The following is a 26,905-nucleotide window of genomic DNA, read 5'->3' on the forward strand; positions in this document are numbered from 1 at the left end:
CCAGCAGAAGCAGCTGTCCTATCTCGGGGCCTCTCCTTCTGCCCCTCCACCCCCACGAACATGATACAGTTCTGTGGTGACCGAGAATCCTATTTTCGACGTCTCCGACTCAAGGAATATTTCCAACACACCTCTGAACAACATACTAATCCACAGAGACCTCCCTACCAACACTACAAAAAGAAGGATTCTAGGTGGACTCCTCCTGAAGGTCGAGACAGCAGACTGGACTTCTACATAGAGTGCTTCCGCCAACGTGCACGGGCTGAAATTGTGGAAAAGCAGCATCACTTGCCCCACAACCTCAGCCGTGCAGAACACAATGCCATCCACAGCCTCAGAAACAACTCTGACATCATAATCAAAAAGGCTGACAAAGGAGGTGCTGTTGTCATCATGAATAGGTCGGAATATGAACAAGAGGCTGCTCGGCAGCTCTCCAACACCACTTTCTACAAGCCATTACCCTCTGATCCCACTGAGAGTTACCAAAAGAAACTACAGCATTTGCTTAAGAAACTCCCTGAAAAAGCACAAGATCAAATCCGCACAGACACACCCCTGGAACTCCGACCTGGGATATTCTATCTACTACCCAAGATCCATAAACCTGGAAATCCTGGGCGCCCCATCATCTCAGGCATTGGCACCCTGACAGCAGGATTGTCTGGCTATGTAGACTCCCTCCTCAGGCCCCTACGCTACCAGCACTCCCAGCTACCTTCGAGACACCACTGACTTCCTGAGGAAACTACAATCCATCAGTGATCTTCCTAATAACACCATCCTGGCCACTATGGATGTAAAAGCTCTCTACACCAACCTTCCACACAAAGATGGACAACAAGCCGTCAAGAACACTATCCCCGATAATGTCACGGTTAACCTGGTAGCTGAACTTTGTGACTTTGTCCTTACCCATAACTATTTTACATTTGGGGACAATGTATACCTTCAAATCAGCGGCACTGCTATGGGTACCCGCATGGCCCCACAGTATGCCAACATTTTTATGGCTGACTTAGAACAACGCTTCCTCAGCTCTCGTCCCCTAATGCCCCTACTCTACTTGCGCTATATTGATGACATCTTCATCATCTGGACCCATGGAAAAAAAGCTCTTGAGGAATTCCACCATGATTTCAACAATTTCCATCCCACCATCAACCTCAGCCTGGTCCAGTCCACACAAGAGATCCACTTCCTGGACACTAGAGTGCTAATAAATGATCGTCACATAAACACCACCCTATACTGGAAACCTACTGACCGCTATTCCTACCTACATGCCTCCAGCTTTCACCCTGACCACACCACACGATCCATTGTCTACAGCCAAGCTCTGCGATACAACCGCATTTGCTCCAACCCCTCAGACAGAGACAAACACCTGCAAGATCTCTATCAAGCATTCTTACAAGTACAATACCCACCTGCGGAAGTGAAGAAACAGATTGATAGAGCCAGAAGAGTTCCCAGAAGTCACCTACTACAGGACAGGCCTAACAAAGAAAATAACAGAACGCCACTAGCCGTAACCTTCAGCCCCCAACTAAAACCCCTCCAACGCATTATTAAGGATCTACAACCTATCCTGAAGGATGACCCAACACTCTCACAAATCTGGGAGACAGGCCAGTCCTTGCCTACAGACAGCCCCCCAACCTGAAGCAAATACTCACCAGCAACCACATACCACACAACAGAACCACTAACCCAGGAACCTATCCTTGCAACAAAGCCCGTTGCCAACTGTGCCCACATATCTATTCAGGGGACACCATCACAGGGCCTAATAACATCAGCCACACTATCAGAGGCTCGTTCACCTGCACATCCACCAATGTGATATGTGCCAGCAATGCCCTTCTGCCATGTACATTGGTCAAACTGGACAGTCTCTACGTAAAAGAATAAATGGACACAAATCAGATGTCGAGAATTATAACATTCATAAACCAGTCGGAGAACACTTCAGTCTCTCTGGTCACGCGATTACAGACATGAAAGTTGCGATATTACAACAAAAAAACTTCAAAACCAGACTCCAGCGAGAGACTGTTGAATTGGAATTCATTTGCAAATTGGATACAATTAACTTAGGCTTGAATAGAGACTGGGAGTGGCTAAGTCATTATGCAAGGTAACCTATTTCCCCTTGTTTTTTCCTACCCCCCCCCCCCCCAGACGTTCTTGTTAAACCCTGGATTTGTGCTGGAAATGGCCCACCTTGATTATCATACACATTGTAAGGAGAGTGATCACGTTAGGTAAGCTATTACCAGCAGGAGAGTGGGGTGGGGGGAGAGAAAACCTTTTGTAGTGGTAAACTCCCATTTTTTCATGCTTTGTGTTTATAAAAAGATCTTCTATACTTTCCACAGTATGTATCCGATGAAGTGAGCTGTAGCTCACGAAAGCTTATGCTCAAATAAATTGGTTAGTCTCTAAGGTGCCACAAGTACTCCTTTTCTTTTTGCGAATACAGACTAACACGGCTGTTACTCTGATACCTCATCATTGATATACAATGCTACTCCACCACCTTTGCGTTTATTTCTGTCTTTCCTAAACAGCACATACCCTTCAATACCCGTACTCCAGTCATGACTACTATTCCACTATGTTTCTGTTATCCCTATAATATCTGGTTTCACTTCCTGCACTAGTAACTGTAGTTCCTCCATTTTCTTACCTAGGCTCCTCGCATTGGTGTACAAACATCTTAATTTTTGCTGTTTGGCTTCGCTCACATTCTTTACCCGATTGGGCACAGACATTCTACCGCCAATATTACCTACTAGATTGGTATGTACACTGCCCTTCCTCCTTATATCCATTCTCCTACCCTATCCTTTCTTTCTTCATTTTCTTCCCTCTCAAAGAGGATAACTGGCGTGGAGATTACCTTGACATCTCCCAACCATCTCCCCCGAATTCCTAGCTTAAAGCTCTCTTGATCAGTTCTGCCAGCCTCCATCCTAGAAGTCTATTTTCTTCCCTACTGAGGTGAAGTCCATCCCGAGGGAACAGTCCTCTGTCCATGAATGCTTCCCAATGGCTATACATCCCAAAGCCCTCCTTGTAGCACCACTGCCTGAGCCATCTGTTGAGCATCATAATCTTGTCACACCTTTGTTGCCCTTCTCTAGGAACAGGCAGAATCCCACTGAAGATCGCCTGAGCCTTGATTTTCTTTAGCATCTTCCCCAGCCTGGCATAGTCTCCCTTGATACGTTCCAGTGAGAATCTAGCCATATCATTTGTTCCCATATGAAGGATAATCAGTGGATTCTTTCCCACTCCCATTAGGATCCTCTTCAGCCTCAGGTCCACATCCCGTATCCTAGCATCCGGCAGACAGCACACCCTTTTGTTGTCTGGATCAGCTCTTGTTACAGGCCTGTCTGTTCTTCTCAGTAATGAGTCCCCAATCACGTAGACCTGCCTTTTCCTGGCAATGGTGCAATTCTCCAGTCTATCCTCTGTTCCATCTGGCCGCAAGTCCTCTCGATTCCTATTGTCCCTTGCAATCCTCTGCAACCCATCCCGTATCCTCCTGGGGCTCATATTTGGTGGTGTTATCCCCATTGACTTTTGCCCTCTTCCAATAGGACTGTCTGCTCTTCTCTTTTTCCTTGCCCTCTCACCTTCAGTGACCACCTGCTGTGCCCCTTCTTCATTTTCCAACTCCACAAACCTGTTCCTGAGCTCTATTTCTCCTTCACTGCCCCGTCTTTTCGTCTGCTTGGTTCTCTTAGTCACATGCTTCTACTGTCCACTTTCCTCACCCAGCAGTATCCCCTTAGAGTTCTTCGGTCCTGCTTCCATCTGTAAGTCTGAGCTTTTCCCTTCAGCCTCCTCATGTCTTTGCTCCATTATCCGCTCAGCCCCCTTCTAAACTCAACCAGAGTCTCCACCTGCATCTCCAAACCTATGATCTTCTCTTCCATCAACTCTATCAGGCGGCACTTCATGCAGATGAAATTCTTTTCAGCTACCCCCTGCAGGATCATATACATGCCACAGCTTCTACATCCAGTCATCTTCATTGTGTCTTCCACTACTTGGGTCACTACCACTGCTGCCTCTGTGTCTGTCATAGCTTTCTCACCTAAGTCCTGTTAGTCTGGGAAACACAAACCAAACCACACCAAAACACCCACCCACTGCAAAACAAACCCCCAACGAGTACGAAAACACTGCCAGAGCACCACACACTCACTTCACTAGCCTGTCTGTTCCTTTGCCTGGCTCTTAGTCTTCCCGCCCCCCAACTCTCCTTTCAAACTCCCACTCAAACTCCCCTGTTTACAGCTCTGTTTGCTGGCTCCTGTGCCGCTGCAGCTGTTTGTGACAAGACAGACTCAGGATCCAGGCTTTTAGACAGAGATGGCGGACACACAATTTACAAAAAGAAAAGGAGTACTAGTGGCACCTTAGAGATTAACCAATTTAGTCTCTAAGGTGCCACTAGTACTCCTTTTCTTTTTGTGAATACAGACTAACACGGCTGCTACTCTGACACAATTTACAGGGGCTGTTGAAAAGCAGTGCAAAACATAGTAGGAAGCCCATGGAGTGATGGGATGAAGAAAACTGTGGGGTGATGGAATGCTGACCCTACCCCCAAGTTGCACTGCAATCCTTTCCCAGACCACCCAGTGGCAGATGATGGCAAGTTGCACAATGGGATAGTTACACACAGGGGCACTGCTCTGTTTGTTGATGCAAGAGCACCAACTGTGGACACGCTATGCCATCACAAGGAGCATTGTGTAGACGTGCACCAGCGGTTTAATTACAGCGGTGGAGGATTGCCAACATAACCTAAGTCAACTTAGCTTTGTAGGGTAGACATAGCCTTAGTCTATTGCTAAAACAGAGAAGAAAAAAATAGAATCAAGGATGGGTTTTCATTTGTAACAATATAAACAAACATATATGTTCACTTTTTTAAAAGGGAGGTTATATTTAGCAATAAGTTGTAAATTTTAAAATTCTGCTCTGAGAATGAGTCGTGTATTTTATTAGGTCAAGATTTTCTTGAGAGTGACCTTTTAAAAAAAGATTAGGACTTTTGATTAGGAAAAGGAAAGAAAAATAGTGGAGCTGGAGAGTGGATTCTGAAGAGGCCAAGTTTAAACTGCAGTATTTATTTCTGTTGCAGTCTAGTGGATATATTTTTTGACAGAGAGGGTCACATCCTGCATATTTCAAACATAAGGTTTGCCAGTCACTTAAGTTATCAGTTCAGAAAGATTTTCATAGTTCATGAATGATATACTGGACATTCTTTGACTCCTTGCTGGGCCTTTCCATTTAGTGTTCAACTTTTGAAATAATTACCGGTATGCATTCTTATAAAAGACAAAATTAAGGAATCCGACTATATCAAATCTTTACAAAAATAAACATAATAGAGACAACTAAGTATAAAAACATGTAGAAGATATGTTTGCTAGTATTTATCAAAAAGTGTAATTTAGAGGTACTTGGAATAAAAAATAAAACCTACAAAGATGCAGTATAGAAAAATAGAGCATCATAAAATATTGATAATTAGGGTTTAGTCATGATTTTTTCACATATTAAGCAGCATGGTGTAGCACTGCCCAGGATCAACCTGGGAAGCAGACTGTAGCTCAGACACAGCTTGCCTCTCAAGTCCCCTCCTGTTCCAGGGTGGTAGTGGGGTTGGGGAGAGGGGATGTACCCTGCGCCAGAATCTGGCTCTCTGCGAGCAATTGTGTCTCCAGAATTTCAACAGTTGAATCATGTTCTTTGCCTACACCTAAGTGAGTTCTTTTTTCTAGTATACTGCAACATTTGTTATGAGAGTTAAAAAAACAAACGAACAAAAAAAAGTCTAGGCTGAAATTTTCAAAAGCTGATTAGTGACTTAGAAGCCTAAGTTCCATTTTCAAAAGAGATTTTATGCTTATGAGTAACAGGTACTTTTAAACATTTTACCTTTAGTTTAATTAAATATAAGTTTAGAGGACGTAAGACTGAGGTCTGAGAACCCAGCAAAGAGACATATATGTGAAAGTTAATTTTGTGTGGCATTTATAAGTTGGTAGAGAGATCAGAAATTTTATTTATAATGAACTTCAGATAACCTTTTGGTTTCCAGTTTTCTTTCATTATCTAATTACTGTCATGTGACATTGCAAAAAGAAAGTGTTAATTGTAGTAGAGATTTTCTTAAAAGGGTGTATTATACACTTTCAGTAAATTTAAAGGAGAATGAGCTGCAGCCAATGAAGCTGAAAATGTTGAAATTTCAACTGGGAGATCTTTAGCAGCAATGGATTCAAGAACATCCATAACTGCTCTGTGTGTTGATAGCTTGTCTTACAGTAATTTGCTAATCTCTATATGCCTCATCTAACCTTATTGTTGACTATTGACTTTCATGGGAGTTGTATCAGGCTCTACTTAACTATAAATATTTTAATATTTGAATTTCTTGTAGTATACATGAAGTTGGAAAACGAGAGCTGGAGGAATTCACAATTCTCCATGCACTTACTGGATGGATACCAGAAGTTATTCCTCTCCAGTGAGTTCTTCTGTTAAACAATTAAATACTATTTTTCAGAGAGCCTAGATGAACTGAGATGTGGGCCTTAAAAATCAATCAAAATCAATTTATGAAAGGTCAGGTTTTTAACTCTAGTAAGTGGAGAGATGTGTGTTTAAAGACTTTGGAGGTTAGAAGCTTGCAGTCCCTGAAGAATTTTGCTAACTTTATGTCTGCAAACGCTTCTGACACTTGTGAAGCTATTACCAAGGTTAGAGCTGTTGATGTTTCTTTTTTACATAGTTACACTTTTTAACTCATATTGAACCCAGCAATGAAAACAGTCCAATTTGCTAGGGGGGTCTAGTTTTATTCTGATATACGACAGGCAAAGATTATTTTAATATATAGTAGCATCACTTTGTATAAGAATTTACTGTAGAAAACACAGGAAATCCTATGTGTAACTAGAAACAAAGAGGTTGAGTTCAATTGACTGCTCTTGTCACATTTCCAAGCTGATGCAACTTGTTTACTTTTATTTCAAGCCAAACAGTCATACTAAACTTCATTTAATAACACTCTTGCTCCCATCTCTCCCTGATAGCTCATTTTCAAGTCCATTCTGAACAGCCAGTGCAACAGGGAGTTAGTCTGACATCCTCTTTTTTTTGAGTGGTTGATTGGAATATATGGTGTAGAAGGCTCCGTTTGTAAGAAAAATAGTACTTTTGCAACTTGTGGCCTTTTGGTGAATGTATTTTAAAAGAAATAGTTAAACATTAAATGGACTAATATTCCAATAGTAAATAGTTACATAATGGCCCAAAATTTCAGTCTGGCCTTATTTCGGGCTCCTACTTGTGCTTGCAGTTTAGGTTACTTAGATGTCTAAGCCCCAGAATATGCCTGCAGATCAGGAATTTAGACATCCAAATGACCTAAATTACAGGGGCCATATTGCATCCGCAATTTACTACTGCTTCAATGAAAGTCAATGTCTGCAAATCTGACCCTAAATATTATTTTTTGTATTTTTGTTTGGCAAATAGGAAAAGAGTGAGTACTACACTGTTGCTGAGTGCAGTAACACAGAGCTGGCTACAGCTTGTTGCACAATCAACTGTTCAGGGACATGGTTTTAAGTTTGTCATGCAGTTACTGTCGGGTCTGTTCAGGTCCGTCTTCCTCTCCCACCCCCGTTTTCCCTCCTCCCCCTCCCCAACACACACACCCCAGCTGATCAGATTTTACTTTATTTCTGGATGCAAGGATCCCCTGTGCGGAACCAGCACAACAGTAGCCATCATATCAAAGGACTGTTAGAAAGTCTTTGTTGAAATCCATGGGGAGAAGGTGTTGGAGCTGGTTATATTGAGGTGAATAGGAGAGTCTAGAAGGACCTTTGGAGGGGTGTTTCTTTTTACAAAATCAGGATTAGTTATTAAGATGTTTACTCTATGTCTCAGTTTAAGATCCTACATTATCGTTCTAGTGTTGCAGAATGATCTACCAAAGATTTCCCCATTAGTTGTAAAGTATCAGGGGTCTTTCACAGCAGTGTCTCCTAACATGCCTGAGCACAGGATGGCTCGCTATTTCTTGATGTGCTAGCTCTACTAACCAGTCTGTCTATAATGCCTAACACAAACCCTGTTCTTGCCAACTCTTGTTGTTTTTCTAATGATTATACATGAAAACATATAAATAGAGCAGTGTGCTTGTTAGCTGAAATAATACAGTTACTTTTCCAAATTGTCAGATTCAGAGCAGAAAGCCTTATTCTGTAGCAAATATAAGTAATGTTGATGTATTGTATGTATTTTTTAAGGCCTGGATATTTGGATAAAGTTTGGATCTTTTTAAAAGACATAGTGCCAGAATTTAAGCTACCAAATGAGACAACTCCTGAACTGAAAAATCCTCCTTCAGATATGAAGGCTAAAGAGACGAAAGGGCCTGAGTTAAAAAATGAAATTCCAGTTGCCAGTAAGCAAGCGGAGAAGGCTGAGAAAATTGGCAGAGGTAGGAAACTCCAGACACAATAAAAACGTTTCAAATTGAAGATAGACAAAGTTGACATAATGCTCAGCATTCAAGCACATCCTACTTCATTACACTGTATGCTACTCTATAGGCCCATTCTTGCTCCCATTGAAGTCACTGGACCAAATTCTGCTGTTGGTGACACCAGTATAAATCCAGAGTAAGTCTAGTTTTAACTGTTGACCATAGTGGTAGCAGGGTTTGGGGCTAATTTTTTGAAGTACCTTCTCTCTTTAATTCATTTGTTCCACTGTTTTGCACATCGACATTTCCATAGAAACGTATTCCTTGTAGAAAGAAACAAGTATATAGGTTACAATTTGCCCTAAGGTGATTGACCAAGCATAATTCTGACCAAAAAGAGCTTGTCATTAGTATCTGTTTCATAATGGATGTTACAAGGTGGTGATTACTTGTAAGGAGCTCAGAAAACTAAAATTAACACAAACATGCAATTTCAAAAGTGTTTTTGTTTATTTTTTAAAGTAGGAAAGGAAGATAGCAGTGTTTTTGTGTATATCTTTGTGAACATGTGAGTGTATATAAATAACTGTTCATACAGGTTTAAATCAAAATGCAACTAACTTTTCTATTCATAGTATTGAGGGCGAGTTAATATATTTAACATTTCTGGAATTCAATTTTCCTTAAAATCCCATTTGAATTTAAATAATAAACCTGGAACATTACTTATCTAATGCACTTATTCCACAATGTCATTCTGCAATGTTTAGCTCTCATGCTTATTTCTGTTAGCTTCAGTTTTTACAATACAACATATGTGTAGTTCTGCAACAACTCTGTATGAGAAAGCACAAGCTATAGACTGAATCCTGTGTTCACTGCCTACCCTAACTTAAACTTAAAGATACTGGGTGAGATCCTGAGTTAGCCCCTCTCTGGTCCCTGTGAACTGAGCAAAAGAGCCAGAATGATGTAAAGCCAAGGAACTTGAAAACCCCTGGATCTAGCCGGAGGAGAATTCCAATTGTGCAGGAACTGTGGAAAATAGCCTAAGGTGGCTTCTGAGGACCCTCTCTCCAGCCTTGACATAGGAAGCTTCACAGTTGTTCCAGAGGCAGGATTGAGGGCATAGGGTTGCAGAGATCCTGAGCAGCACTGTCAGCTGTAGGGCAGCCCAGGGAGGCTGCTGTAACATAGCCCCTATCTAAATTACAACAGGGACCACTCCAGCCCTTGAAACAGCTGATAATCAGGAGGACACAGCACTGGCTTCAAGCCATTTCAGTCCTTCCACCCCTTAGCTGTGAGTTCTGTACTGTGCCTCTTAGAGGTTCAACAGAGATTCTCACCCTTTAAATATATCACTTATTTTTTAAATGATTTGCTTTTGAAAATTCAAAGTGCAAAGTTTCTGAAGTCTCAGATTTGTATCAGTGATGGAAATAGGGTATTAACCTATGAGACTAACTCTTCCATATTGATATTATTATTATAGATGGGGTAGATAGGATCATCTGTAATTAAGGTTGTTTGATAACTCCCATTATAACCACCATGTTTCCAGTTGTTTATATTTTTGGCAAACTTTAACCATTTGAATGAAATTTTCCTGCTGGGTTTGTGCCTCATGCTGAACTGTTTGGAAAATTCGGACCAAAACAGTTAATCACTCAGGTTTGGCCCAGTTGCTCTTCCGTGATGACAGAGGAGTAGCTGGGCCAATTCTGCACTTATATGCAGCAGTCCAGAAATCTATCACCCTAAGTAGCTGCCTAGCTGGACTGTAGCTAGAGTGACTTCTGATCACCCTGCTTGATCCAGGTAGCGTGGGGAATGAAGCTTCCTGAGTCAATTGCAGAGAAGTCAAGAGCCAGACCTGTGGGAAGGGACCAGATGAAGTTGATTGGGATAAGGAGTCTGTGGCGACTTGGGGGAGGAGAGGACTGGAGTCTAGACAAGGAGACTGGGAGTGGAAGCAGGGTCCAGAATTGGGTGGAGACTCAGAGGCAGTAGTCAGTGGAAACGGATCTGATGAGGACCCAGGGTGGGGATGGAAAACTGGGACTGACTGGGCAAAGAGAGTGACCAAGGAGCTGAGGGCAATGGAGGTGGGGAGAGCCTGAGATCGGATGAGGAATCTGGCAAGTAAGATTGGAACTGGGAGCCTGTAGGGATAGGGATCAATGACATGGGGGTGGAGCGACCAGAGACCACAGTTGAGGAAAGAGAGAGATTTAAGATCTGGGATGTGGGTAAGTGGGGGGCAAGAAGACTGGGAATGGGATTAAAAGCCTGAGAAGTGGAGACTTGAACTGGCTAGGTAAGGCGAATGTGCCCACGAAAGCACACTCTTTACAGAATCTGGAATAGATTCAAGGATCCTGAGTCTCACTATTCCTCTGGTGTCAGCAAACCCTCTGGTAAAGTGTCCCATCTTCCTCGAGTGCTGGTCCACACAGAGTATGACAACCTCCTATTGCTATCAGTTACTCTGTTAGTTCAAGTGGCACAGGTCTGTGTGGTGGATTTAAATGCTCCATCCTTGCTGATGACCCATGATGTGGTCCCTCATGATGGAATATCTGTTTGCTTTTTTAAAAACCCAGGAAATTACACTCTCACACGCATGCACGTGTAGACACACACACCTACCTATATCTCACACGTGTGCACGTGCGCGCACACACACACAGACACACACCTTTCTATGTCAAGGAAAGAAAGTCAAGCACTCAAAAGTTAAATGCCAGAATTAAGGTTGCCCATTTTCCCTCATCAGTTCCATTAATGTAAAAACTACAGTGCCTTATTTACACTAGGATTTTTACACTGAGGTTTCTGTCTTGATGTAAAAACACACCTTTTTCAACAATGAAGACATAGCCTTTGTCTTTACCGTGCTTTCTCAATCTATTCTACTTAGCAAGAATTTTACTCTTTTTCTTTTAAAAAGCTTACCTGAAATACTTATAAGACAGTGAGGTTTCATGACTTAAAGGCATTACAAGGAAAAGAAAATATATAGTTTTTATTCTGTTTGGTAGATAAGCTGGAACAAAGAGAAATTGGAAAGAAGAAAAGTAGAGATGGTGAAAAAGAAAAAAACAAGTCAGCACCTCATTCTGCACGAATTGCTACAGACATTCAGAGTTCCCTTCAGTCCTTTATTGAGAGTAAGTTATAGATGCTCATAGAATTTAATCAGTTGGGGTGGTGGTTGTTGTTGTTTTTTTTACAACTATGAAGGTATTGTGTATAGTTGTTTGTCATCAACAACCAGCAGGAAGCTTGTTAGTTTGACATCTGATTTATGTTCACTGTTAGTGGAGTAAAATAATTACAAACTTTAAAATTTATTTGAAAAAATAGCTCTTCTTGTACATCAGTTTAATAGTTGTGGAAGTGTGACAGACTCACTTCTGGGCCAGCAAAAGGCAAGAGGGATCAGCATTAAAGCACATTATGGAAAGAGAAAAACAAATGCCTTAATAGTGTGATGGTATGTTTAAATACGGAAAGGAGGGAAGAAACAGGTCTCAGTGAACTGGAACATATTGGAGGTTTTATTAGATCAATAAAAGGACAGGCAAAATCACCAAATAGTGGTCGAGAGGCAACGTTCCTAGAAGGTTTTTGTCTTTGCTGCTATTACATTAAAGGAGAAGAGACAGTTGGTGGTATGAAGATGAAGAAGAGACAGATGGGTGCGAAGAAGAAATGGAGGAAGAAACTGATTCAGATTCCGTGTCTGGTGGAATCAAAGTACCTTTTGGTCTCAGGCCTACTTCAGAGACCAGATGAAATGCAATCATAATACACGTGAGAGACTTTTGTTCCATGAGAGTAAATAAAGGGCTGTTATTACTGTTAGGATATAGATATTCAGGCCTGTCGGTAAAGGCCTGTACTCTAAGAATTTAGGTGTATTCTTATCACTTGGCTAGTTATAGAGGTATAAAAGAAAGAATCAAAATCACTGTCTGCTGGTGTAAGGTCCTTCTCTTACTGTGACAGTCTGAGGCCCTGTTCTTAGGCTAAGGCCTTTGGCTAAGCAACAGAGGCAGCCATAAGCTGGGAAGTGACCGGTCACCTCCTCACATTCCAAACTAATCACATTGAAATAAGGTGCTATTGGGCTGTTTGGAATACAGTCCTGTCCTGATAATGCCTATCACCTCCAGAGAAAGGGAAGTGCCTAGAAGATGTAAAAGGAAAGTTAGTTTGATAGCATCCTGTCTGGCAAGAACTCACTTATCAATAGCTTGGATGTGAAACCCTAACTTCTGTATTGTTTTGTCATTATAGTTTCCACTTTGCTATTGTTTGTCTGTATAATCTCTGTCTGGTTCTGTAATTGTTCCTGTCTGCTGTATAATTAATTTTGCTGGGTGTAAACTAATGAAGGTGGTGAGATATAATTGGTTACATAATCATGTTACAATATGTTAGGGTTGGTTAGGTAAATTTCAGGAAAATGATTGGTTAAGGTATAGCTAAGCAGAACTCAAGTTTTACTATATAGTCTGCAGTCAATCAGGAAGTGAGTGTGTGTGGGGGGGAGGGGGAATGGGAACAGGGAATGGGGGTAGAGCTATTATATCTTGAATTTTCAGATATCAAAAACCTGAGATTTTTTAACAATGAGAAGTAGCACAAGAGACATATAAAGAGCTGCAAGAATGAAGATCTAGGAAAGCTAGCTCAGGGCAAAAATTAAAACATGTTGTGGAGGCATTAGCAAGGTGAAAAGAACCAGAGCTGAGCCTGAAAGTCCCACTCCGGAATACACATTCAGATACGTAGTAAATGGGTGATAAGAACCTGGATAGACTAGAAAATAAAAAGCAACTAAACCTGAAACTTGTAAAGAAGGAGTCTGTAAGATTTTGGGGGGGGGGGGGGGGGGATGTAAGATTGGTTGGCTGTGAAAAAAATTAGAGTATTAGATTTTAATGTTTTTGACAAAGTCCTGAATTCAGTCATCCTGTCTTCCATAATTTTACTTCCCATATATGTGTATAGGAGACTGACACAATCTTCTTCACAAACATTGAAAAGCTGGGACATCTATCCTCCCTTTTAATTCTATCAGCTATGGCTGTGATTACAGAAGAATTTGGAACTTTCATGCTGCTTAATATTCTGGTAGATCGTACTTCGTTCCCAATGAGGTTGAAATAGTGTGCTGAACACCATATAGTACTCTCTGTGTTTCTTTTCACACATAGTATCAATAGCATTAAGGACATTTTCCTTGTGTGAATGCTTTTAGCCATTATCGAAACATTGCTTGTTTGACCAGCCATCCTGTATTAATTTCAGTATTGATTATTCTCGGTCTTCTTTTTTCTTCACTTGCCACATGTAGTATTGGCCCTCACATTTAAAGTTATCTGAAAGAGTATACCCAGGGCAAAGTGCTTCACTCACTGTTTTTTAATTGCTGAGTTTGTGCTGCATGGAAAACCATGTTAGCATAAAAGAGGTTGCAACTCTCCTAATAAATTCAAGTGTTTGCCTTTTAGTTTAGTGGCATAATCATCGATTGATCTTTGCTAAGTTCTGGGTGTCAAAGATGAACAGAGACTGCTCCTGAATCACATCAGTATGAAAGCAAAGGCTTAGGAGAATACTAGGTATGAAATGGAATGAACTTAAAACAAATGCTGAGGTTCATCAGAGAGCTGAAAACCCTTCATCTCCAAAGTTATCAAAAAAGAAGATGGAAATGCCTAGGTTGGGTGTTAAGAATGAATCCAGGATTCAGATTCAGAACCATGAGGCTCGTGGTGATTGCAGAAGGTTTCTGAATTACTGCTGGAAATCTTGGAATGGAACCTAAAAGATCATTGTGCAGCCATGGCATTATCTCACCTGGAGCAGCATGAAATTGCTCTTTCATTTCAGCAAAATTTTCCTCAACTGCACATTTGAGCTTGAGGACTCCAAAGGTACTGATCTCCTGTACTTTTCAGATGAGCATGAATCCTTCCTACATTGCTGTCAAATAACTCTTGATAAAGTTTACATTTTACTTTTTAGAATTACAAAAGAATTTCTGTCTTCATTACATGAGTCCATTCAGTCATTTGGTCTTAACTACTTATTTTAAGTTTAGCCTTGTTGGTTCAGATACATTAATGTACGGATGTTTGGTAAATGCTAATCACTTGTTTATTATTGATCAGCAATTTTCATAATTACTGCTTAGAATGAGAAAGGACCCCTTGGTCAAACCAGTGCTGGGAAGACAAAATATTGAAAAGTAAGATTAATGGTCAGCTTTATATATGACAGTTATCAGAGGCCCTTCCCACCTTTCAGAAATGTCTTAGATTCTAGGAAACCAGAGCTCCAACAGTTCACAGATCTCATTCTCCTCACTATCCAGTGACAATGATTTCACCCACTAGCTATGTCCTTTGCTCTAGTCACCGTTGATCAAGCACAGCTCCACTAGGCTTCTAGACAATTCCTTATCTTTGTTGATGTTTCTGAATAGCCTTAATAGTCCCAGAGAGGAAGTATGTTCTAGTAGTTAGGGTACTAGCATGGGACTTGGGAGACTTTGCTCTGCCACAGACTTCCTGACTGATCTTGGGCAAGTCAGTCTCTCTGTGCCTCAGTTTCTCATCTGTAAAATAGGGATAGTAGTATTTCTCTGTCACAGGTGTATTGAGAGAAATAATACAGTAAAAGATTGAGGTACACAGATACTTTGATAATGGGGGAAGTGTAAGTACCTTAGGTAGTTAATAGGTATAAAAAGAGCCTGATATTCTTACAGGTTGCCTTTTATCTGTGGAGAATAGTTAAAGTTTTCACTCACAGGTTGAAATTAGAGCCTAATACTTTTAGTATTAAAAAGTCTTACATATGTATGTTGTGTTCATGTGAATATTTCAGAATGACCGAGAAGAAAATCCTGATAAATCCTGAAAATAAAAACCCTTTGGCCCTTCTTTTTAATATACAAATTTTCCCTGAGTTAATTGTAAATGCTTTTTTGCTCTCATGGGGAAAAAAATGAGCTTGCTCAAAATGTAGAGTTCCCCGAACGAATTTACAAAACAGCAAGATCTAAAATTGTGCAACTGCTGATATCTCAAATCTTTAGCAGCTGCCTGAACAGTGTGTAAATCTTCAGTGACAGATCTAAATGATAGGCATTGCTGGGGCTAAACATTTTAGTAATGCTGTAGGTTGTAACACTTTTCGCCTAATAATTCACATTTAGCAATGCTATCAATTTTAACCAAATTCACAGACATCAATTTCATGCTACTTTACAGAAGAATATATTTCCCCCTTAGTTTTTGTACAGTGAGAAAAAATAAAATATTGTTTCATTTTTAAAAGCAGTCAGTATATTTTTTAATATTCTATTAATGTTAAAGTGGATATGATAAAGCAATCTGTTAATGATTTACATGCTCCAATAATTTGTTCAGTGCCCTGTATACATGTTGTTTCACAGTCCATCTGGACTTGGTTTCGCAGCTTTAGGCTCCACCTGGTATTTGGTGAAGTACTGATTATTTGAGTAAAATGTTTTCTCACATGAGCTGAAATTGGTCTGGCTTGTGGCATTTACTGTTCTGTAATGTTGAATATTGGAGCTGCTAGTGTTGCTTTTGTAATAGGTCCAATATGTCTGCAGAGGACTGAGATCAAGCCCAAATGCATTATTGCTTTTAAACAAATGAAACCCATAGCTAACACAACAGCTGTGGCTAACATGGGAGTCACAAGCGTGTGGAGAGAGATATTAAGGACCAACTGGAGCATTCACCAACCACTGAAATTTTACAGAGATGTTGAATTTAAAGGGATTTCAGAAGGGACATTCAAGAATTGGAGGTTTTCTACGGTATTGAAGAAAAGCATTGAAAGCTTTGCATACTTTCCAGAAAGAAACATTTTAAAAGCACATAGAAGGCTACACTTCCTGTCAACTTACATAGCTGGAAACTCACTAGAACTAGAAGAGTAATGGATCCCTGTTTCTATCTTGCAAACCGATATATCACTTGTGACATACCAGGGTACAATCCAGACCAATGAATAGCTGTCAGCCATGCCCTGTAACTTGGGGTGCCCTTTACAATGCCTTGCTGCTGTAGCCTCCAACCTGGTCTGCTCACAAACAGCCTCCAACATGTTCCCAACTACGTCTCTGTGTGTGCTACAGCCAGACAGCCACACCATGGCTCTTAACAACCATAAAGATTACCACAGAATGACCCCAACACACTCCCAGTCCCAGATATCTCCACAGAAACATATGTCCTGTACTGCTCATCCCTCGCCTAGACAGTACAAATTTATTGAGTCCATTTTCCTTTAAGGGAATAATATGCACTCAACTTGTTATCACAGATGGGGTTACCCAGACACTTCAGTTTTGAACACACTGAATTAGATAAAACAATAAAGCAATTTTATTAGCTACAAAGAGATTTTAGGTAAGTACAAGTAATGAAGCATAAAAATCAGAAGTGGCTACAAGAAAAATAAAGATAACTCTTATTGGTGCCTAACTTAATCTATATTATATTCAAAGCAAAGTTTTCTCACCACATGCTTTGATCAGTCATACTGACAAAACTGTCCAAAGGCTGCTTTCTTTGTCTCTTCATGCGCAGTGAATGTGATGGGCAGGGAGGGAGGGGGGTGTTGACCCCTGCTTTTTATAGTTCTGTCCCCCCCTTTGAGAAGCATTTCTAGCTGGGAGCAAGGTGACAAGCAGTCTTTGTGGAAGGAAACTCCATGCTGTTTCTTTGCTAAATTGTAGATTTATACCCCTACCCCCTTTCCTGACAAAGAATGACCACTTAGCAGGAAATGGTCCATCAGCCTTGTTTACACCTGGCTGAGTTGTCAGCTTGCCTTTTTGTCTCCGAAGAACTGGTTTGGCCACTCCCCAGACTTATCTGGAAAACATACTTTTAGTCATGATTTCAGCTTATGTTTATAGCTTCACATATAACACTGCTACATGCATTTTGTCATGATATTATTGATCAGCAAATTGTACAAAAATAATTGCAATAGTGTGTGGGGTGTGAACACGGGTATATTCTGTTACATCACTACATGAGCAAAAAATACCCATGGAAGACAGGGATCAAGCCATGGCCAATCAGTTCAAACACGCAGCACACACTCCCACAGACTGGGAAAGTGAAATAGGAAGAAACAGCTCCTGTTGTTTTTGGACCATTTATATAGTCCAGATTACATTTCTAAGGCCTGGTCTACACCTCATAGTTAAGTTGACGTAAGGCGCTAAAGATACTAAAATATCGCTCCTGCCGATGTAACTTGCCCCCCTACACCGACTTAACTTTACCTACACGAAAGGGAAGGATTCAATGTTGATATAGTTAAGATGACACAGTGTCAGTGTGAACACTGCATTGCTTACATTGACTGTTGCTACCTTTCAGAAGCTGTACCACAAGGCCCTACACTGACAATTAAATCAGTGCAAGCTCTCCTGGTGAGAACGTACATTATGCTCTTCGTGTCAGCAGTGTGGACATTCAAAAGTGATTTTAATTTCTGCAGTGGCTGTACATTAACATAACTTAGGTTAACAAAATTTTGTAGTGGACACATACCTTTCTTATCTGTCTAGGCATTTATATAGTGTGCTGTGGCATCTCAGTACCAATATTTTTAACATTTGGGGGGAAAACATAAAAGGAATATCTCCTGTGGACCAATCACTAAAGTTACTTTCTGACCAACAGCCTGTCTGCTATCTATTTTGTGTAATGCAAGCAAAATATTTAAAAGGTATTAACACACTAAATTGCATTGGACCAAAACAATGGGGCTTTTCCAGAAATGGTTCCTTTTCAATGGAGAGTCTATCAAGCACTTCTTCTCACTTAAATATTCCAATCATACTCTAATTATAGAACATGGTGTTCCACAGGTAATTAGAACCATTTGGTGTTATGTACTTCATAATTTGTTTTGTTTTTGTCCTGTTCTAAGCCATATTGATACAGTGTTCTCTCTTCTAGGCTCTCCAGTGCCGACAGTGCCACAAATGGTGGTGTGTGCTAGCTATGTACCTCTCCATTTGTCTGAAGAGAAGATCTTTGTTTTGGGGCAAATGGTAAGGCTTTGTTCTCTTAGGAAAAACAAATAACTATTTCACAATTAAGATATTTATTTTGTCACAAGTTCATTTTAAAAAAAACATTCCCCAGGAAATGACTGTTCAGTTCAATTTATATTTCAATGCTGAATACATTTCTTTTAATCTTTAAATCTCTATTTCTCGCCACAGCTCTAGCAATCCCTCAGTTTTACCACATTTTTCACTTCTGTCTCTTGTGTTCTTGTGTTAGTCAGTATACTTTGGGCTAATGAGGGCTAGACTAAATCTTGTTAGATTAAAATAAGGCAAGATGGGATATTAATGAAAAAATAAGCCTAATTAACTGTAAGAGCTCCTTGAAAAATTGAATTCAGTTTTTTTAGTACAATTAACTCATAATTTCTAATAAACTAGTATAAAACAGAAAATAGCCAATATGTGCTCATTTAAGCTGTGATTGTTGTTGTGACTGGTGAAAGTAAGTGGGTGGCAGATGTTACATTTCTTGTTTCTGCAGAAAAATAAAAATAAAGGGAGTTGTAACTTGTTAATATATTTACAATTAGTTCTCTCATCCAGCCCAAAAGCTATTTGTATGGTGGAGAGGGAAGGATTTCTTGAAACCTTAGCTTTAGATGTAAGGAATAAAAACAAATTTTCTTTTCAATTTGATTCTTATTACTAATAATTAGAGCACTTAAAGATTATTAGTCTTCACAGAATAAAGAAATGTCTGGCAGTGCTTTTATGAGACTGTTTTGAATTAACTGTGTTTAATATTAGTTGGACCCAGGATTGTGTTCTTTGTTTAAATAGAAAGACCACTGTAATTTAATCCTATATAATTTATGTGTTTAGCACAGTTTCTCTATACTACTGGTAATTTATAGTAATCAGAAAGCAGTTTGGAAGTTGTGGCTTAGGGGTTGCATTCTCTCCTGCCATATGGAGGGTCAAGTCTAATTCCCTGGTTTTGGCCTCAATCCCTAATGAGGCAGAAATCACCACAAAAGAGGTGTGATACACAGGTGTGATAAGGCAGGTCTGAGATGTCATTTAGACATTTGTCGGAGATGGTCATTTAGTAGACTCATGGATGAATGGTAGTCTAGGGGGTGTAAATATAGAAATATTCTATTTCTTCTGGACATCTTTTAGGCAAGCCTGGTTCAGACCATGTTTGGAAACCCAGAAATCCACCATTTGAAAGTAATCATATTTTGGAAGATTAGTTTAATTACTTGGGTGAGATCCTGGCCCCATTAAAGTCAATGGGAGTTTTGTCATTCAGTTCAGTTCATGATTTTTGCATTTTTCTCTTTTGGCATACTTTATTGGTGTGTGCTCTCCCAATGCTTGTATTGCTGGGTTTTGGCTGTCTACAGAAAGAATGCAGAGTTATTCAAATAAAAGGGGGAAAAAATCAATAGTTTGGTATCACTCTAGTATGTATCTTGGCCAACAGTTATCTGCCAAGATCTACAGTAAAGTAGCTAAACTGGTTTGCTGAAGTGCAGAATCATTTCTAAACATCAGGTGGCTTTGCTTCTTACATGTTAAGTACTGTCTGTTTAAATATGTGCTTCCCCAGCCACCACTCCTGCATGTTATATGTCCAGGAGGAAACATCACATCAAACTGATGAGGTTGCTTATGGATCTTTTTTTGCATTCTGGCTTGATTTCTCTTTATTGGCAGTCACACTGACAATCACAGTAATTGCTGCAGAACTAGCGGAGTTCCAGGGATGTTAGACAATGAGCGGGAGCAATGCGGGGGGGGGGGGGAGTTGGGGGGGGGCTTTTTGTTGGAATGCAGAATAAAGATGAGTAATTGGTTTAGTTTGTTTAGTGAACAACAGAAGATATGTAGCTAAAAAAAAAATAAAAAGAAAAAGAAAGGAAGATGTCCAAATATTAACACTAAACATTAAGTAGTGAAGGAATATACTTAAATATTAGAAGATAACTGTTTAAATGGGAAGAGCACCACTCAATGTCTGTATCTAAAATTACTCTTATGTCATGGTTATATGGGCCAGCTGTAGTGTCTTTACGTACAACCACATGTACTAAAATAGCGAGATTAAAGGGCTAATTCTGATATAAAAATATTGCTGCAGGATAACTTTACATTATGGATGTTTTCATGAGCCACCTAAATAAGCCAGTTGCATAGTAGAACTCTGCCACCTTGTAGGTGTCAGCACGAAGCTTTAGCGAACGCTTCAGAAAAACAAATTTAAAAACAAACGCTTCAGAAAAACAAAGATTTTAAACAAAAAATCTTTAAAACAAAATGTTGTCAGCCTTCCTTCTTTTTTCATTCCACTGCTGTGACACAATATCATTCTGTGTTTATCTCCAGAGCTGAAAAATGCATAGTTGTGAATGAAACAACTTTTGTACGATAAATCCTTTATATATGATAAAATGTATTTAAACCAAAAATGTGCCATTAAATTTTGACTCCTGATCAGTCATCTTTCCTAGACATGTTTGGAACAAGGAGCTGACTGAATATTTCATGTTAAAATCTAATATTTTGTCAAGATTCTGTATGCTTACTGCTTAGCTCTTTTAGTATAGGAAAGGAGAACTGCCGTAACTGAGTTTATCCTTCTGGATTTTGCAGGCTGATTCTTCTGAGAAGTTGAGGCAGTATGGACTTTCCCACATATATAGCCATCCTGTGCTGGTGACTAGGACTAGGTCCTGTCCTCTGATAGCTCCACCAAAGCCACCACCAATTCCTCGATGGAAACTCATCCGCCCGAAAAAAGAAACTATTGTGACAGATGAAGCTCAAGGTTTGTCTGCTCAGACTGTACAAAATATATTTAATTTACTATGAATCACAGTTAAAGTTCTTAGTGTTTCACTTGTGAACCAATGTAGTGGAAACTCTTGGCATATAATTTCAGTGGAGTTACATCACAGTTGAATTTCACTCCTTATTTTTGCACCCTTGTTTAAGGCTTTCCCCCCATTCATTCATAAATGAGTGTTTGGAGAGGCAGGATACATCATATCTGGAAAAAATCCCCAAACCTGAATTAAAGATTTGGAGAGAATCAGTGATGGACTTAACCACTTTTTAACTGAGAACACAGAAACTGGAAAGCTTTGAGAAATTATTTATTTATTATTATTAGAGCTATAGGGACATGATGTTGACAGCTAGCACAGCGCTTAAACACATGCTTTACTTTAAGCATATGGATAGTCCCACTGACTTTATTGGTCCTACTCACATACTTAAAGTTAAACTGTATATCTACACTACACTGGGCACAAGCCTCCCAACATCAGATAGCCAGACTTGCGCTAGCGAGGCTTGAACTAGTGTGCTAAAAATTGCAGTGTGGACGTTGATGGCTCTGTCATCAGCTCGGGCTCTCAGGTCCACCGGCCTTCTGTGTCTGAGCTCGGGTGGCTAGCCTGAATCTCTGCTGGAGCTGCAACATCCATACTGCTATTTTTAGCATGTTAGATTGAGCCCCGCTTGCACGAGTGTGTCTACCTTGGCTGGGAGGCTCAGAGCTGCAGTGTAGGCCTACCCTTGTTGGCTCAGGCTCAGAGTAATCAGTACATTGCAGGATATAAGCTCTCTGTGTGCACAGTGCTTTACTTAAAGGCACTGTTGACCATTCCCTTCCATTCTTGCACTATCTGCAGGAATGGCAGAACAGGAAACTGAGGCCTACATTTCTAAAACATGCCATCTTTTGGGCTTACATTTCCTCAATAGCAACTTCATAATTGTCTAAGAGAGTTTTCATAGACTTGCTGCTAAAGTCTTTTTAGAGAGTTTTGCAGATCAGATATTAGCAATAAAAATTGCCTAACAGTATTTCACTAAGAATTCATGAAGTTGCCTTAAATAACTCATGAGACATTTAATAGACCATTTTTATTCAGTTATTCCAATTGTGTGCATGCACTCTTAAAACTGTGGCCTTAATAGTTTTTTCTCAAAATACTCTTCATTAGAAATATTATTAATTTTGACATTTAACAATAATGCAATGGTAAGTCTAATTAACATGCACGTAGATGGTATGAACTAAGACAGATTTTTTCAGTATCTTAGGCATTCTATTTATTTATTTGAAATGAACCAAATCCTTAATTCCTTACTTGGAAAACTTGTATTGACTTGAGCTGCAGTTTGCTTGAGGATGGGGTAATAACTGAACTAGGTGGTTGCTTGCAGGGAGCTATGGGGTAATTCAGCTGCAACTATGTTAATATGGGCTTAAAGGGTTCTCAAGGATAGTAATGACACTGCAAAACCAAGTTGTAGAAGTGTCCATTTCATATTTCAAAAGTCCTGCTGAATTAAAATCTTTTGAAAGCTGTACTTTCAAAAATCACTTAATGGTTTAGTACATACAGCTATCCTTGTAATGTCAGATTTCACCTTGAATTGTACCAAAACTAGCCACAGTCTTAACCCTTTTTTGTGAATTTTTATTTTGAACAATATCACTGGTTTTAGTGTTTTAAAACTCATAATAATCTTTTTTTTATTTTTTCAGAACCTATAATAAAGAAACCTGAACAGTATATTGAGATTGCTAGCCCATTTCTGAATTATAGAGTCACTCCTATTGCAGTACCCACAAATATGTAAGTAAATTAAACTTCCTGTACAATAAGGGAATGCACTTATTTGTTCCGAAAGAGTGTTAACATTTCTGTTAAACATTCATCATGTAACCAATATAAACACAAAGTATTGTGTTTATCTATAATATGCAAACCAGTTGTTTACTTTCATTGCTCACTCAAGGGCCTGTACCTTTTATCTGAGATGTAATTGGGTAAGAAATGATCCCTTTTTAAATTAAGAATGTCTAGGAGCAATTGAAATCCAGAATTTTCAATATACATGTTTCCCATTTACCTTTCCTACATTATTTTGACCTGTGTGCCAAACAGTTCTTTTCTCTTCCCTCAACCCCTACTAGACACACCATGGATCATTGGGTCCAAAAGTTGGAATTTTCTTTCTTCAGATGTTTATGGGCTTCATCAAAGGCCATTGAAATCAACAGAGTCTTTCTATTGAATTCATTAGGGCTTGGGTCAGGCCCCTTAAGTATTTTCTTATAATAGGTTTTGATTGTTTTTCTTTTCTACTTTTCTTATTGTATTGAAAGGTGGGATTTGCAATAGAGATGCTCAATGTTCCTCTTATGTTTAAGGAGTTATTAAATGTTAAGATAATCTTCCCCTCAATTATGAGTGATATGTGATTTTTTAACTGAATATGAAAATTGGCCTCAGGAACTAATTCACTTTAAATCACCTCCAAATGATAGAAGAAATGGATGCTGCTCAGTCTGCTTCTTTGTTAAATTCCTCCTTTTCCTCCACTTAGCCAGAAGCTTCAGGAAGAATGCAGAGGGGTAATTATGCCTGTGTTCTTCCTGAAGTACAGTATAGGGTGCAATTGCTGATGGTTATTTTAGTCACATGTAAAGGAAAAGGTGGGAAGCTAGTTTTCATTTTCAGCTTTATATTGGATTTGCCAGAAAGGCAATGCATCAAGGATCTTCAATCATAAGGGGTGATTATACTCTTAAAAAGAACCCATAACTCGATGATTTGTTGATTAAAGGACCACTTGCCTCAGAGATTTCACTCTGCCCTCAAGACATTTTGCCAGTTGTTTGAGTCATTGGGCCAAAGAATGGAACCTCTAGGAGGTCCCTTTCACATTGACACAAGTCATGGAGCTCATGGAATAGTTCTACATTCCAGATCTGTGACACCATTTTTCTCCTGAAAAAAGGTTTCAGACTTCTCAGAATGATTCTTTTACTCCAGAATATCTTCAGATAGCTTTCAGATTTTCTCTCAGTTCTATTGAGCCTCATGGCCTCTTGCACATATGTCATTCCTCTAGCCAGACTTCAAAGGAGACCATTGCAAGGCTGGCTCAGAACTATTCATTGGCTTCATTTGGATAACATGGAGCAACAGGCCATTTGTGTCTCCTGAAGTTACGTTTTCACAAGTGCGGTAGATAATACCAGAACATGCTTGCAAAGGTGCCTCTTTTAACCATCTAGAATCATAGACTTTAAGGTCAGAAGGGAGCATTATGATCGTCTAGTCTGACCTCCTGCACAACACAGGCCACAGAATCTCACCCACCCACTCCTGTAACAAACCCCTAACCTATGTCTGAGCTATTGAAGTACTCAAATCGTGGTTTAAAGACTTCAAGGTGCAGAGAATCCTCCAGCAACTGACCTGTGCCCCACGCTGCAGAGGAAGGCAAAAACCCCCCGGGACTTCAGCCAATCTGCCCGGGAGGAAAATTCCTTCCCGACCCCAAATATGGCGATCAGCTAAACCCTGAGCATGTGGGCAAGACTCACCAGCCAGGCACCCAGGAAAGAATTCTCTGTAGTAACTCAGATCCCACCCCATCTAACATCCCATTGGGCATATTTACCGCTAATAGTCAAAGATCAATTAATTGCCAAAATTAGGCTATCCCGTCTGCAATGCTGGTAACAAATACTTCAGCATGGTTAGAAAGCTGAGCTGTTTCAACTCACATGCAAAGACTTTTGTACACGAGTATAAAAAAACTTCACATAAATGTCCAGGAACAGAGAGCAGGCTGTCTGGCTAACAATGCTTCTCTCCTAACAGGCCCCTTCCTTTGCACTTTCATGAAGCATTCTACCACCATATACTTTATTACATTGAAAAGCACCACATTAAAAGAACATTAAGGTTGCAAAGTCAAGCAGTCAATAGTTAGGAAATACCAGTATTAAAGCTATCTGTGCAACTTTAATTCAGCCCCTTTATGTGTATGCATTTTGATGCAGTCTTAAATTACATGGTCACATACTATTTTTTCCATAGGACCCCTGCCTCATTTAGAATCATAGAATCATAGAATATCAGGGTTGGAAGGGACCTCAGGAGGTCATCTAGTCCAACCCCCTGCTCAAAGCAGGACCGATCCCCAATGAAATCATCCCAGCCAGGGCTTTGTCAAGCCTGACCTTAAAAACTTCTAAGGAAGGAGATTCCACCACCTCCCTAGGTCACGCATTCCAGTGTTTCACCACCCTCCCAGTGAAAAATTTTTTCCTAATATCCAACCTAAATCTCCCCCACTGCAACCTGAGACCATTGCTCCTTGTTCTGTCATCTGCTACCACTGAGAACAGTCTAGAGCCATCCTCTTTGGAACCCCCTCTCAGGTAGTTAAAAGTAGCTATCAAATCCCCCCTCATTTTTCTCTTCCGTAGACTAAAGGATGGACACTTGCTCTGGGGATAAATCAGAGTTGTGCAGTGAAGGAAACTGTTGTCTGTAGGACATCTGCTTCATTTGTTGCAGAAGTTGGAAGGTGTGTTATGAATGAGACCTTGTCTACACTTGCAGTGGTGTGTAGGATACATGTAGCTACACACTGCTGTGAAAGGTTTCAGAGTAACAGCCGTGTTAGTCTGTATTCGCAAAAAGAAAAGGAGGACTTGTGGCACCTTAGAGACTAACCAATTTATTTGAGCATGAGCTTTCGTGAGCTACAGCTCACTTCATCGGATGCATACTGTGGAAATTGCAGAAGACATTATATACACAGACACCATGAAACAATACCTCCTCCCACCCCACTCTCCTGCTGGTAATAGCTTATCTAAAGTGATCATCAAGTTGGGCCATTTCCAGCACAAATCCAGGTTTTCTCACCCTCCGCCCCCCCACAGACAAACTCACTCTCTTGCTGGTAATAGCCCATCCAAAGTGACCACTCTCTTCACAATGTGTATGATAATCAAGGTGGGCCATTTCCTGCAGAAATCCAGGTTCTCTCACCCCCCTCCAAAAACCACACACACAAACTCACTCTCCTGCTGGTAATAGCCTATCCAAAGTGACCACTCTCCTTACAACCTGCATGAAAATCAAGGTGGGCCATTTCCAGCACAAATCCAGGTTTTCCCACTCCCCCACCCCCATACACACACAAAGTCACTCTCCTGCTGGTAATCACTCTCCTGTGGTAAAGCTATTACCAGCAGGAGAGTGACTTTGTGTGTGTATGGGGGTGGGGGAGTGAGAAAACCTGTATTTGTGCTGGAAATGGCCCACCTTAATTTTCATGCAGGTTAAGGAGAGTGGTCACTTTGGATAGGCTATTACCAGCAGAAGAGTGAGTTTGTGTGTGTGGTTTTTGGAGGGGGGTGAGGGGGTGAGAGAACCTGGATTTCTGCAGGA

The 26,905-nt window shown here is 40.2% G+C and overlaps 1 protein-coding gene across 1 annotated transcript in view; it reads left to right on the top strand.

Moving 5' to 3' along the window:
- ADGB (androglobin) overlaps positions 1-26,905 on the top strand; it is a 231,146-nt gene that overhangs the window by 62,034 nt on the left and 142,207 nt on the right. The window contains exons 7-12 of the mRNA XM_074948571.1: positions 6,479-6,565; positions 8,358-8,551; positions 11,581-11,709; positions 18,571-18,665; positions 21,285-21,459; positions 23,191-23,281. Coding sequence (XP_074804672.1) covers positions 6,479-6,565; positions 8,358-8,551; positions 11,581-11,709; positions 18,571-18,665; positions 21,285-21,459; positions 23,191-23,281 — 771 coding nt within the window. The remainder of the gene's footprint in view (positions 1-6,478; positions 6,566-8,357; positions 8,552-11,580; positions 11,710-18,570; positions 18,666-21,284; positions 21,460-23,190; positions 23,282-26,905) is intronic.

The sequence above is a fragment of the Natator depressus genome, chromosome 3, assembly GCF_965152275.1.
Source record: "Natator depressus isolate rNatDep1 chromosome 3, rNatDep2.hap1, whole genome shotgun sequence".
In the NCBI taxonomy this organism is placed as follows: Eukaryota; Metazoa; Chordata; order Testudines; family Cheloniidae; genus Natator; species Natator depressus.